Raw genomic sequence first — 15,542 nt, 5'->3', positions numbered from 1 at the left:
CCCCCAGTGGCTTTCAGGGGAAATTTTTTAAAGACAAGGTTTGGGGTGGTGTGTTATGTGATCAGTTCATGGACATTCCTCTGATTGGTTGGTGGTGAGGTATTCAGGAGTCAGCATCATCAACCTTCTGGTTCTAACCAGTCTGGGGTCTATGTGCTAGTGGGCAGCATGCAGTTAAACTTCTTCCACCTGGTGGGGGTTCAGTATCTGCAAAACAGCTCACAGGAAATGGCTCAGAATATTACCTATAGCCCTTGAGGAGGAACTAAAAGTTCTTAACTTTCATAGCTAAACTATTATTATTTTGTCTTGTGCTGTGTTTAGTCGCTCAGTCATGTCCAACTCTTTGCTACCCCATGGACTATAGCCCACAAGGCTCCTCTGTCTATGGGATTTTCCAGGCAAGAATACTGGAGTGGGTAGCCATTCCCTTCTCCAAGGTATCTTCCTGGCCTAGGGATCAAACCTGGGTCTCCTGCATTTCAGGCAGCTTCTTTACCGTCTGAGCCACAAGGGAAACAAATTGTCTTACTTTACTATTTTCATTTCTTTCTGCATCTTCTCACTTCTCTGATTAAATTTGCTCTTTGGAACTCAGGCAAGTTGTAGGAGGCTAAAGTTTTTCTAAAGACAGGAGGCAGACGGAGGACATGTGGTGGGGAGGGGTCCCTGTTCCAGAAAAAGCCCCATAGTGTCCTGCTCGGTTACAGCTGGGCTCATTTATCTGGAAATGACCATTCTCTGAGACGGTCTGGCGGCCAGGGTTAGGGGAATCTGTTCATATGCTGGAGGGCAGTGTGTTGTGCTGTGTCGTGTTGTGCTATGTTGTGGGAAACCTCTCTTAGAAAGTGAGCCTCTGCTCCAAAGTGCTTCTGAAAAGATCACTTCCCTAAACTGTAAGTGCATCTCCCTTCCTTGTTCTCTCCCTCATCCATCTGTCCAGTCATCACCACAAAGACCCATGTCCTGGAAACAGAAAAGTTTTCTAGGTAATATTCCTGGAGACAGATAGGGGAAAGGAATGTAAATCACTGAAGGAATGGATAGGTTGGTATTCCTCAAGGGTGCAGCTTGGGTTTACAAGGGGTGATTTGGGAGAACACTGATTACACTGGGAATTCTGCCTATTCTACATTAGGTGGTTTTGGTCGCTATGAACACAAAATGGAATGGACACAAATGGAATTAACTTACTCTTTCATTCCTTAATGGTGAAGGACAAGTATTTTCTATGAAATAGAAATCATTCATGAAGTAGACAAGTATTTACTTGAAATAATAAGACATTAAGTTCATTTCAGCCATTTCTCAGTTATTTCTTTTTTGGTAAAAATCCTTCTCTATTTTCAAAGAAAATTTTCTCACACAAAATGGATATGTGAGCCACATGACATAATGAGAAACCTCCTTTTTTACTGATGTAAATAGTGTACCAAGGTTCTAATGTTTGGCCATTCAGGTAGCAGTGAATCCATCTTAGCATCTGTCTGTTAATGTGAAAATACATGTATTTGTATCTCATCTACATATTTTTACACATATGTTTAAGTAGCTCAAGTCTCTATGCTGCTGCTGCTACTGCTGCTAAGTCGCTTCAGTCGTGTCCGACTCTGCGACCCCATAGACGGCAGCCCACCAGGCTCCCCCGTCCCTGGGATTCTCCAGGCAAGAACACTGGAGTGGGTTGCCATTTCCTTCTCCAATGCATGAAAGTGAAAAGTGAAAGTGAAGTCGCTCAGTCATGTCCAACTGTTAGCGACCCCATGGACTGCAGCCTACCGGGCTCCTCCATGCATGGGATTTTCCAGGCAAGAGTACTGGAGTGGGGTGCCATTGCCTTCTCAGATGTCTCCATACTACAACCAAAACCAAAAAGAATTCAAGAACTACTTACCTATTTTCTTATCAGGAGCACTTGGTCATATAGGAGATTTCATTTGATTTTAGGGCATTTGGTGGGGGGAAAACATTTGTGGGGCAAAACATGTAAGTATTTTTTTAATGTTAATATTTTAGAAAGTGTGATTTTAAAGATTATTTCATTTCAACCCCATTAGTTTACCATATTTTACACTTTAATGAGAAAGTGTTAATGTTATAATGAGGGAATCCATAAAGGGAAACTTTATGGTAAAAAAGGAAAGAAAAGGTCTTTTTAGGCCAACCTCCTGTTAAAGTCCTGCTCAAACAGTTCTCCAGTAAAACAGGTCTCATTCCAGAAAGGTGAATATGCAATAGTAAATCCTGCATTTTTATAGAAGGTTATTGGAGAAGGAAATGGCAACCCACTCCAGTACTATTGCTGGGAAAAACCCATGGACAGAGGAGCCTGGTAAGCTACAGTCCATGGGGTCACAAAGAGTCGGACACAACTGAGCAACTCCACTACACTCCATTGTGCTAATAAGTCAGTCATTTCGCTGTCTCACATATAACCCATTCACACGGTTGTGGCTCTGTGAGGCCCCAGCATAATTTCCAGCCTTGGTTATCTGAGAATCACAGTCCCACAGAATCATGATCTGCACTGATGCTGGTAAAGCTTTCAGCAAGAAATGCTTGAAAGATTTTCACAGAGTGCACTATATGCCAAGTTGCATATTACTTCATTTCAACACAATTGCTTAGGTTTAGTTTGAAAGTGTAACACTGATTATACCTCTTGATTTTCAGCCTCTGTTCAAAAAAAAAAATTTCTTTTTTATCAAATTCCAGAGTGTAAAAAACATCAGACTGTAAACATGATATTTATTCTCTAGAGTTGGGATCTGAGATTTTGGGGCTTTGTGCCTCTCTGTGTGTGTATGATAATTTTTAGTTCTAACATGTGTTCTCCCCACTAAAATTATATTAAAATCTTGAACTTTTCATAAGTGTAATTAGTTTCATTACAGTTGAAGTTTTGTATAATACTACACTGGTCACAAAGAGCTGAAATATGTACTGTTTTCAGGGCTTGGAGAAACAATTGAGGCTGAACAATAAAGCCTTTACTCAGCAGCTGACCTTTGAGAACCGGAAGACCTTAGCAGCTCAGGCTGCCACAAAGACTCTGCAGATGGAAATAAAACACCTTCAACAAAAACTTAAGGTACTTTTTTTTAAAACAAAATGTACGAAAACTTGTGAAATTCAGCTTCCAAAAATATCAGAGCTGTTGTTGTTCAGTCACGTCTGACTCTTTGTGACCCCATGAACTACAGCACACCAGGCTTCCTTGTCCTTCACTATCTCCTGGAGCTTGCTCAAACTCATGTCCATTGGTTCGATGATGCCAACCCACAATCTCATCCTCTGTTGCCCCATTCTCTTCTTGCCCTCATCTTTTCCAGCACCAGGGTCTTTTCCAATAAGTTGGCTCTTCCCATCAGGTGGCCAAAGTATTGGAGTTTCAGCTTCAGCATCAGTCCTTTCAATGAATATTCAGGACTGATTTCCTTTAATATTGACTGCTTTGATCTCCTTGCACTCCAAGGGATTCTCAAGAATTTTCTCCAACACAACAATTTGAAAACATCAATTCTTTTGTGCTCAGGCTTCTTTATGATACAACTCTCACATTACATGACTACCAGAAAAACCGTAGCTTTGACTATACAGACATTTCAATTCAGTTCAGTCACTCAGTTATCTCTGATTCTGTGACCCCATGGACTGCAGCATGCCAGGCCTCCCTGTCCATCACCAACTCCTGGAGTTTGCTCAAACTCACGTCCATTGAGTCAGTGATGCCATCCAACCATCTCATCCTTTGTCATCCCCTTCTCCTCCTGTTTTCTATCTTTCCCAGCTACAGGGTCTTTTCAAATGAGTCAGTTCTTCGCATCAGGTGGCCAAAGTATTGGAGTTTCAGCTTCAACATCAGCCTTTGTCAGCAAAGTGATGTCTCTGCTTTTTAATATGCTGTCTAGGTTTGTCATAGCTTTTCTTTCAAGAAGCAAGTGTCTTAATTTCATGGCTGCAGTCACCATCTGCAGTGATTTTGGAGCCCCCAAAAATAAAGCCTGTCACTCTTTCCATTGTTTCCCTGTCAATTTGCCATGAACTGATGGAACCAGATGCCATGATCTTAGTTTTTTGAATGTTGAGTTTTAAACCAGCTTTTTCACTCTCCTCTTTCATTTTCATCAAGAGGCTCTTTAGTTCCTCTTTGCTTTCTGCCATAAGGGTGGTGTCATCTGCATATCTGAGGTTATTGATATTTCTCCCAGCAACCTTGATTCCAGCTTGAGCTCTGTCCAGTCTGGCATTTCACATTACGTACTCTGAATATAAGTTAAATAAGCAGGGGACAATATACAGCCTTGACATACTCCTCTCCCAGTTTTGAACCAGTCTGTTGTTCCATTTCTGGTTCTGTTTCTTCCTGACCAGCATATAAGTTTTACAGGAGACAGGTAAGGTGGTCTGGTATTCCCATCTCTTTAAGAATTTTCCACAGTTTGTTGTGATCCACACAGTCAAATGCTTTAGCATAGTCAATGAAGCAGAAGTAGATGTTTTTCTGGAATTCCCTTGCTTTTTCTATGATCCAACGGATGTTGGCAACCAGTTGATCTCTGGTTCCTCTGCCTTTCCTAAATCCAGCTTGCACATCTGGAAGTTCTTGGTTCATGTACTGTTGAAGCCTGGCTTGAAGGATCTTGAGCATTACCTTGCTAACTTGTGAAATAAGGGCAGATGTACCATAGTTTTTACATTCTTTGGCATTGCCCTTATTGGGAACTGGAATGAAAACTGACCTTTTCCAGTCCAGTGGCCACTGCCTAATATATCTTTAAATTACTTAAAGAATAGCTTTCTCAAATTAAGTTTTTCCCCTAGGAACATAAATTATTAGAATGAGTTAACAGCCTGATGAATATGCATTATAATTAGAAAAATTAAAACTCTATTTACAAAACTTCTGTTATCATTTTTTATCTCATCACATGAAGTAATAGTATTGTATCTTGTTAACACTTACAGTTCAGTTCAGTTCAGTTCAGTTGCTCAGTTGTGTCCAACTCTTTGCGACCCCATGAATTGCAGCATGCCAGGCCTCCCTGTCCATCACCAACTCCCAGAGTCCACCCAAACCCATGTCCATCGAGTCAGTGATGCCATCCAACCATCTCATCCTCTGTCATCCCCTTCTCCTCCTGCCCTCAATCTTTCCTAGCATCAGGGTCTTTTCAGATGAGTCAGCTCTTCGCATCAGGTGGCCAAAGTACTGGAGTTTCAGCTTCAACATAAGTCCTTCCAATGAACACCCAGGGACTGATGGTTTAGGATGGACTGGTTGGATCTCCTTGCAATGCAAGGAACTCTCAAGAGTCTTCTCCAACACCACAAAATAGTGTCAAGTGAAATATGTCAAACAGAGAAAGACAAATACTGTATGATATCACTTAAATGTGGAGTCTAAAAAATACAACAACCTAGTGAATATAACAAAAAAGAAGCAGACTCATGAGTATACAGAACAAACTTGTGGTTAACAGTGGGGAAGGAAAGGTGGAGGGGTACTATAGGGGTAGGAAAGTAGAAGGTATAAACTAAGCTACAGGGTATAAACTAAGCTACAGCTCGATAAAGGACAGAAATGGTATGAACCTAACAGAAGCAGAAGATAGAAGATATTAAGAAGAGGTGGCAAGAATACACAGAAGAACTGTACAAAAGAGATCTTCACAACCCAGATAATCACGATGGTGTGATCACTGACCTAGAGCCAGACATCCTGGAATGTGAAGTCAAGTGAGCCTTAGAAAGCATCACTACGAACAAAGCTAGTGGAGGTGATGGAATTCCAGTTGAGCTCTTTCAAATCCTGAAAGATGATGTTGTGAAAGTGCTGCACTCAATATGCCAGCAAATTTGGAAAACTCAGCAGTGGCCACAGGACTGGAAAAGGTCAGTTTTCATTCTAATCCCAAATAAAGGCAATACCAAAGAATGCTCAAACTACCACACAATTGCACTCATCTCACATGCTAGTAAAGTATGCTCAAAATTCTCCAAGCCAGGCTTCAGCAACACGTGAACTGTGAACTTCCAGATGTTCAGGCTGGTTTTAGAAAAGGCAGAGGAACCAGAGATCAAATTGCCAACATCTACTGGATCATTGAAAAAGCAAGAGAGTTCCAGAAAAACATCTATTTCTGCTTTATTGACTATGCCAAAGCCTTTGACTGTGTGGATCACAATAAACTGTGGAAAATTCTGAAAGAGATGGGAATACCAGACCACCTGATCTGCCTCTTGAGAAACCTGTATGCAGGTCAGGAAGCAACAGTTATAACTGGACATGGAACAACAGACTGGTTCCAAATAGGAAAAGGAGTACGTCAAGGCTGTATATTGTCACCCTGCTTATTTAACTTCTATGCAGAGTACATCATGAGAAACGCTGGACTGGAAGAAACACAAGCTGGAATCAAGATTGCCAGGAGAAATATCAATCACCTCAGATATGCAGATGACACCACCCTTATGGCAGAAAGTGAAGAGGAACTAAAAAGCCTCTTGATGAAAGTGAAAGAGGAGAGTGAAAAAGTTGGCTTAAAGCTCAACATTCAGAAAACTAAGATCATGGCATGTGGTCCCATCACTTCATCGGAAACAGATGGGGAAACAGTGGAAACAGTGGCAGACTTTATTTTTCTGGGCTCCAAAATCACTGCAGATGGTGACTGCAGCCATGAAATTAAAAGACGCTTACTCCTTGGAAGGAAAGTTATGACCAACCTAGATAGCATATTCAAAAACAGAGACATTACTTTGCCAACAAAGGTCTGTCTAGTCAAGGCTATGGTTTTTCCTGTGGTCATGTATGGATGCGAGAGTTGGACTGTGAAGAAGGCTGAGTGCCCAAGAATTGATGCTTTTGAACTGTGGTGTTGGAGAAGACTCTTGAGAGTCCCTTGGACTGCAAGGAGATCCAACCAGTCCATTCTGAAGGAGATCAGCCCTGGGATTTCTTTGGAAGGAATGATGCTCAAGCTGAAACTCCAGTACTTTGGCCACCTCATGCAAAGAGTTGACTCATTGGAAAAGACTCTGATGCTGGGAGAGATTGGGGGCAGGAGGAGAAGGGGACAACAGAGGATGAGATGGCTGGATGGCATCACTGACTCGTTGGATGTGAGTCTGAGTGAACTCCGGGAGTTGGTGATGGACAGGGAGGCCTGGCGTGCTGCGATTCATGGGGTCGCAAAGAGTCAGACACAACTGAGCGACTGAACTGAACTGAACTGAACAGAACTGAAGCCACAGGGAAACACAGTACAATACAGGGAATATAGCCAATATTTTACAATAAGGAGTATAACCTTTAAAACTTGTGATCACTATACTACACCTGTAACTTATATAATACTATACATCAACCATACTTCAATTTTTCTCAGAAAACCAGGGTGTCAAACCTTTTGTTTTGCCAAGACTTAAAAAGTCAGCACTGAAATCTCAAGCTAAAGAGCAGTACTTTTGTTCCAGGCCCCACCCACCCCGCACCGGCTGTACAGACAAAACTTTCTGCGATGAGGACAGTGTTCTCTCTCACTGTCCAACCTTGTGGTCACCACTCACATGCAGGACTGAGCATCCACAATGCAGGTCATGTGACTCTCAGAACTAACTATTTTTAATTCTACTTAATCCAAGGAACAACATGACTAGTTTGCACCACAAAGAACAGTAAACTTCTTGGAGTAGACCCAGGGAACAGAAAAAAATACTGTGAAAGAATTTGGCTTGCAAACTCTTCAAAATATTGTCTGAGTCACAATGGTTTATCACTCTGTTTAAAAGCTAGTGCTTTTTTGGGACTTCCCTGGTGGTCCAGCAGCTAAGACTCCCCAAAGCAAGGGACCCAGGTTCAATCCCCAGTCAGGGAACAAGATCCCACATGCCACAACTAGACCCAGTGTGGCCAAAAGAAATAAATATTTTTTTAAAAAGAACTAATTTTTTTTATGTTGGGAATGATATACGATGACATGGCCAATTTCTGTTCCTGCTAGAGCTTACCAAGCCCCTCACATTAAATAGTTTTTTACATAAAATGAAGGTTGATGTAAACACTTATAGAAATATTGGTATTGTGGTTCTTTACAGGAGAAGGATCGAGAGCTCGAAATTAGAAACATCTATTCTAACCGGATACTCGGAAATTTACATGACAAAGAAGATTATCCAAAAGGTAAAGTGTGTTTCAATTAGTTTTGCTTGAAATCTGTTTTAAAATGTGTAGTTAAATTTTCCTAACTAATATCATCAAGATAATGGACATTTTTTTAAAAATTTATTTATTTAATTGGAGGCTAATTACCTTATTGTAGTGGTTTTTGCCATACATTCACATGACTCAGCCACGGGTGTACATGTGTCCCCTATCCTGAACCCCCCTCCCACCTCCCCCCCATCCCATCCCTCAGGGTCATCCCAGTGCACCAGCCCTGAGCACCCTGTCTCATGCATCGAACCTGGACTGGCGATCTATAAATCATCCCACCCTCGCCTTCTCCCACAGAGTCCAAAAGTCTATTTTTTTAAAAATCATTTTGTTAGGCACTGTAATGTAATATAGAATAATGAAACCACCCCATGGTTGAAACAGCTAGAAGAAAACAGAGATGCAGTCCTCCCCATCGTCAGCTCAGTCCTTTATGTCCTCACTCAGGTGAATGAGGGGATAACTTTCAGTTTAATGCAAAATGTCTGCCAAATACTGAACTTTCTAGGTAGATCTGTCATCCAGTGTGTGGATTTTTTGTTTTGTTTTCTGTTTGGGTTTTTTGTTTGTTTGTTTGTTTGTTTTTGTGGAGCCTCATGGCATGCAAGATCCTAGTTCCCAGACCAAGGAATGGAACTCACACCCCTGCAGTAGAAGCACCAAGTCCTAACCACTCACTGGACCACCAGGGAAGACCTGTGTAGATTTTTAAGGTTAACTTTATTTAGGTACCTTTGGCTCAGATGATAAAGAATCTGCCTGCAGTGCAGGAGACCAGAGTTCGATCCCTGGGTTGGGAATGGCAACCCACTCCAGTATTCTTGCCTGGAGAATTTCATGGAAAGAGGAGCCTGGCAGGTACAGCCCTTGGGTTGCAAAGAATCGGACACGACTGAGCAGCTAACACTCTCACCTCAATACAATGGGTTTCCTGGGTTGCTCAGTGGTAAATCCACCTGCCAATGCAGGACACAAAGGAGAGGCAGGTTCGATCCCTGGGTCAGGAAGATCCCCTGGAGAAGGAAATGGCAAACCCACTGCAGTATTCTTGCCTGGGAAATCCCATGGACAGAGGACCCTGGCAAGCTACAGTCCATGGGGTCGCTAAGAGTCAGACACAACTGAGTATGCATAAACCTCAATGCAGTGCACCCATTTTAAGTGTGCAGTCCAGTGGGTTTTGACATGTGCTTATACCCATGTAACCATTACCTCGGTCTAGATGTAGAATATGGCCATCTCCTCAGGAGGTGCGCTTGTCCCTGGCAGTCAGGTCAGGGATCCTCCAGCCCCAGCCCAAAGCCACCTCTGACCTCCCTTCAGTCACAATTGCTCAGTTGGCCTGTTCTACAGATTCACAAGTGGGATTATACAGCAGGTCCTCTTTTGTATGTCTTCTCTTGTTCAGCATAGTGTGTTTGAGACTCATCTATGCTGTGCTATTTTCATTAGCTTGTACCTTTTTATTGCTGTGTTGTGTTTGTGTTTAGTCGTTCAGTCGTGTCTGACCCTTTGTGACCCCATGGACTGTATGTAGCCCACTAGACTCCTCTGTCCATGAGGTTTCCTAGGCAAGAATACTGCAGTGGGTTGCCATTCCTTTCTCCAGAGGATCAGGAGTACCTTTTCCTTCAAGACAGGATGTACTTACTCACTCCCCAACCCACCCCTGACAGACAAGACCTTCCAGCAAGATTCTGCTAAGAAGAGAAACAACAGAAACACTTACCTCTTATTTTGCTAGAAGAAGTAACTATGTGTTTACTTTTCAAGGCAACAATCTTTTTGCTTTTGGTTTATAATCCAGAATAACAGCCAGCAGAGTTGATAAAACCAAACATGGGGTTATTTAAATAGGATAAAACCTCCAAGGAAAGTGGCTACCAGATTTAGAAGTCGTGCTTATTCTTTAGCATGGGCGATCTAACCATTGATAACCAAGAGCTCTGACGCAGGAGACATGGTGGCGCCCCTCTCACAACTGCAGAACTATCCTTCTGAACCCCTCCTGCCAGCAGGGGCCTCTGTGTCCTCCCAGAGCAATGCCCACCCACCCTCATGCCTGCTTGTATGGGTACCACTGTGATACCCATAACCTCCGTGGCCCAAAACAGGACAAAAATGCTGGCGTGGTAGAGGAGAAAGTGAAACTGGCAAATGTTTGATATTTACTGAACATCTTTAGAAAATGTCTAGTATACTTTGTTTCATTATTACATTACCAACTTCAGTTGTTATTTTCTATTTAACATCAACATTGCTTCCAAATGCAAGTTATGCTTCTTACATATATTGAATGTAACTGTTCTGTAGTTTCTTCAACGAAGTCAGTACAAGCAGACAGGAAAAGTTTTCCATTTATAAGTATGCGACACCAGGAAACCCAAAAATCGGAAGATGTTCCATCCTGGACAGCTAAGGTACAGCAAATTTGAATTCTTGAAGTGTCTAATTAAACATACTTTTGCAAACATAAGCTTTGCACACTTGTTCTATACAAAAAGTAATTGTAGTCATTAAATAAAGCACAATTTAAAATTATCTCTACCACCAAAAAATATTTTTTGCCACTTTTCTAAATTATAGAGCAAAAAGACAACAGGAAACAATGGTCATAAAGAAAAATCTATTGAAATAATCCATGCAATGCCTCCCTGTATCACCAAACTACCAAACCAAGAGGATTCCAAGAGAAAATATGAAGGTAATTTTAACAACTAGTAGAAATCTCCTTTACACTTTGTTTTTTTAAGTTGTAAATTACTCACTGTGTGTGTTTAAAAGTATACATAAAACGGATGTGTTCAGTTGAGAGAACTGTTATAAACACCTGCGTAGCCACTACCTTGTTTAAGAAACAGAACATGAGCATCCCCTGGGACACCCTGTGGGCCCTTCATAACCATAACATTCTTGCCCCGCCCCATCACCACCACCAAAAGCAACCTCGACATTCCATTTTCTGCCACAGCTCCCAAACCTGTGTGTATCCTAAACAACATATTCACTTTTGAAAAACTGAGTCTCAAACCCAAACCCAGCTGAATTAAGGGAAGCACCGCCCCTGAAGAAGATTCCAGAGCAGGCAGGCTGGGCACAAACTGGCTGCAGCTTCCTTGAGGGCACAGGGCCTGGCCAGGGTCAAGGTCACTCACAGTCCTGGGGGATGGGGACCCATAAGAGCCAGACACGTGGCAGGGTTGCTCTGCTGGTGCAGGGAGAGGCCCTGTGCACTGGGCTCGGGAGCATTCTCAGCCCACCCAGGCTGCAGACACCACAGGGGGAGGGACGCCTCCACCAGGCTGTGGGCCAGTCAGGGTGGACCAAGGACGCTAGAGGCTGGGGGGTTAGCTAGCAGAGTCTTGGTGATGCCAGCCCTTAAGGTTTAAGCCCTTGGCCTCAGGCCTGGTGCCCTTTGCCTCTGTGGTCCAGGGGCTCCCATCACCCTTCCTGCTGGTTCCTGCCCCCTTCTCCCCCTCCTCCCTGTGTCTTCTGTAATGAATGCCATCCTGGACAAGGAGCAAAACCTCTACTGGCTTTTTGAGAAACAGGTGCACATTAGGCAACCCTGTGCACCTTTCCCTGGGGATGTCATGGTTCTACCCTAAACTTGGTTAGTAATGGACTGGAAAGAAAATTCTAGGCTTAAGATCATTTTCCTTCAGACTGTTGAAGACACTCCCCCATTGTTTCTGTGTTAAATTATTGATATAGGGGCATCTGGGGACCCTCCACCCAGCTGGGCAAGCACAACCCCCTGGAAAGAGCAGCCATGGGAAAGACCTCCCAGGGGGCCCTCAGGGCCTCGGGCAGTGGGCCTGGAGAGGCCACATCTTAGCTGTGGGGCCCAAGTGGCTTTATTTTCCTTTTGTAATGTTTATTTAGTTGGCCAAGCCAGGTCTTAGTTGCAGTATGTCCAACTCTTTGCAACCCCAATGGACTATAGCCTACCAGGCTCCTCTGTCCATAGGATTCTCCAGGCAAGAATACTGCAGTGAGCTGCCATTTCCTTCTCAAGGGGATCTTTCTGACCCAAGGATCAAACCTCGGTCCCCTGCTTTGCAAGCATATTCTGAGCCACCGGGAAAGCTTTATTTTCTTTTTGTAATGTTTATTTATTTGGCTGGGCTGGGTCTTAGTTGTGACATGTAGGATCTAGTTTCCTGACCAGGAATCAAACCCAGGCCCCCTGCATTGGGAGTACAAAATCTTAGCCACTGGACCACCAGGGAAGTCCCCAAATGACCTTGCTGCTGCTGCTAAGTCGCTTCAGTCGTGTCCGACTCTGTGCGACCCCATAGGTGGCAGCCCACCAGGCTCCCCCATCCCAGAATGAAGTTTAAACAACCCCCAGGTCTGGCTGCACCATCTGGAAAGCCACTGCTCCAATGCAGTAAATACTGGTATTGTTTACGTTTTCCACCTGTTTTTTAGTCCATTTTGGTAATGGCTCAGAAGATAAAGTATCCGCCTGTAATGCAGGAGACCTGAGTTCAATCTCTGGGTTGGGAAGATCCCCTGGAGAAGGAAATGGTAACCTGCCGGGGTCCAGCCCCGGCTGATCCAGGGAATTTGAAGGGGAGACAGCGTCAGCGAGTACACTGGCTTTAATTAAATATTAATCAAAGATATAAAGAGTAATAGAATAAGGATAGCTCAGTAGGAAAATTCAGTGGAGGAAAGAGGCTGAGTAACTTGGTTTATGCGGAAAACCAATAAAACTTCGAGACAAGAAGTTTGCACCACTTACGTAGGCCACAGGTGTCCTTCCGTTCTCCCGTGGGAGAGGAGACACTGAGGCCTCCCTGGTCGGATCTTAGAAGCCCAGGCAAAATTAGTAAGCTTGGCGGGCCTCCGCTCTCCAGATGGGAACTCAGCCAGAGGTTGAAAGAAAGAAATGGGGAGACCAAGCTTCGGTAAGCAAGGCCCATAGCTTTATTTTCAACAGGAGCTTTTATACCATAAGTTGTACATAGAGGATAATAGGGGGTGTGAAATCATGCAAAGTCAGCAGTCTTTGATCCTTATCAAACCAGGGTTTCTTTTCTACAAAGTTATCATATACAAATGGTTTAGGTGATTTACATCATCTTCTGGCCAGAAGGCCTATTAACATTTTATGACTCTTACAAAGGTTTGTCAACCATAAGACTTATTTTCTCTAAGAGTAATTATTTTAAAGTTTGGCGCCATCCTCTGAAGGTGTTAGATAAAGTTGCATTCCTATAGGGCAGAGGTGCAGTGGGTTTACAACAAAGGAAAGAATTTATTACCTTAAGGGTCTAAAGTTGCTAACACCAAGGCCACTACTTATTTTTTCTACATACCAACTATATTAATTAATATACATTCAAGGATACAATACAGGGGACGTGGAAACTTGGGAGCAAGCATTGGCTCATCAATGAAATCTTCTACTAGTTTTATTCTGACAGCTTCTAACTCTCCGAGAGGCTCTAAGCTATGTGAATATCTTAAGCTTCCCATGCCTCTAGTGGTTGGGAGACTGTAAACTATCATATGCATAGCTGTAGGAGTCCAGGTAAACTTGTCAGGCAAGTGAGAGAGCCATCTGACGGGTTTGGATTTAAACACTCCTATTATGCCCAGGAACTTTATTAACTGGAGCTGTAAGTTAACTCTTTATCAGAGAGAGCGAGATGGTGGTGGGGGACAGCCCCCCATAAAGTCAGAGGTGAGAGCACAAAGCAGTAAAGTAGGCAGACTCTGGTTTTGGGGGTAGATGCTCGAGAATATCCAGGGGAACTCCTGAGGCTCGATCCCGCCTTTGCGTATGCCAAGCCTCCTTCCTCATGACCTTTGCCATGGGCGGAGTTCCTCATGCTGGCTCCCAGCAGTAACCCACTCCAGTGTTCTTGCCTGGAGAATCCCATGGACAGAGGAGCCTGGTGGGCTACAGTCCATGGGGTTACAAAGAGTCAGACACCACTGAACAACTAACACACACACATATTGTCCTAGAAATTTTCTTCATTTGCTTGACAAATATTTTCTGAGCATATACTGTGTGTCTGGGACGGTTCCAAATACTGGGGGAAAATGCCACACCCTCGGGATCCTGTGCCCTTGGGGAGATCGGCAGTGATGGAGGGCAATGGGTATGAAAAAGAGGGTCCAGACTAAGGAGGGGGTGGTGAGGGTGGGTGGAGGGAAGGATGAGGTTGAGTCCAGACAGCTCAGGAGAGACCAGTAAGGACATGACCTACTCCTGGCACAGAATGTCCTAGGGATGCCAGGGCCAGAGGAGGAGTCATACAAAGGCTGTGGCCTCCAGGAAGGTCCCCAGGAGCTGGAACCAGCTGGAGCAAAGGAGGGAGCAGACCCACTTCTGCTTCAGAAGGAGGCCAGGAGGGGGCAGGGGAGGCAGGGGAAAACAAGCATGTTCCCCCCATGCTGGGAGCCGGCATATTGCATATTGAGTGAGGATCTGGAATAGCTCAACTGGAATTCTATCACTGCCGGGAGCCAGCGTGAGGCACTCCGCCCATGACAAAGGTCATGAGGAAGGAGGCTCGGCATACGCAAAGGCGGGATCGAGCCTCAGGAGTCCCCCTGGAAATTCTCGAGCATCTACCCCCAAAACCAGAGTCTGCCTACTTTCTGCTTTGTGCTTTCACCTACACCTCTGACTTTACGGGGGGCTGTCCCCCACTACCTCTCTCTGAAAAGAGAGTTAGCTTACAGCTCCAGTTAATAATTCCTGGATGTGACAGTGTTTCAACCTACAAACTCCTTTGGAAATCCTCTAGCCTGCCTGAATGGGTTTTCCCGGCCACATGTGATTGTTCAGAGCCTCCCAACTGTGAGAGGCAGGAGATGTTCTAAACTGCCTAAACACAGATTCCTTTGAGTAGTTAAAGGATTGATTAGAAATTGTATTGGTGAAGGGTTTTTCACTTGTTGGGCCAATGTTTGCTGCTAAGTCTCCATACTCCTTACCTACTGTGTCCTTGGCAGTGTATTGATTGATATAATGGGTGTATAGAAATGTAAAATGCCGCTTTGTCCAATGCTTTTCGGAAGGCTGGCGCCTGACTTTGGAATAATCACCTTTAGAGAAAAATAAGTTTCTTAAAATGTTAACAGGCCTCCGGGCAAGAAGATGATGTCAATCACCTGAACTTTTGCATATGATAAGTTTGAAAGCCTGGCTTCGATTAGGACCAGGAACTGCTGTCCTTGCATGACTCCACCCCTTCCCCCATTATCCTCTATGCATACCTTAAGGTATAAAAACTACTTTGGAAAATAAAGTGCGGGCCTTGTTCACTGAAACTTGGTCTCCCCATGTCACTCTCTCTCC

The 15,542-nt window shown here is 43.8% G+C and overlaps 1 protein-coding gene across 5 annotated transcripts in view; it reads left to right on the top strand.

Annotated features, from left to right (window-relative positions):
* Positions 1-15,542, top strand: part of LCA5L (lebercilin LCA5 like) — a 42,129-nt gene that overhangs the window by 24,031 nt on the left and 2,556 nt on the right. For all 5 annotated transcript variants that reach the window (XM_055569713.1, XM_055569709.1, XM_055569711.1 and 2 more), the window contains 4 exons: positions 2,954-3,091; positions 8,101-8,185; positions 10,532-10,638; positions 10,805-10,922. In XM_055569713.1, the coding sequence (XP_055425688.1) occupies positions 2,954-3,091; positions 8,101-8,185; positions 10,532-10,638; positions 10,805-10,922 (448 nt within the window). The remainder of the gene's footprint in view (positions 1-2,953; positions 3,092-8,100; positions 8,186-10,531; positions 10,639-10,804; positions 10,923-15,542) is intronic.

This window comes from Bubalus kerabau, chromosome 2 (assembly GCF_029407905.1).
Source record: "Bubalus kerabau isolate K-KA32 ecotype Philippines breed swamp buffalo chromosome 2, PCC_UOA_SB_1v2, whole genome shotgun sequence".
Lineage (NCBI taxonomy): Eukaryota > Metazoa > Chordata > Mammalia > Artiodactyla > Bovidae > Bubalus > Bubalus kerabau.
This window is presented reverse-complemented; position numbering and strand designations above follow the sequence as displayed.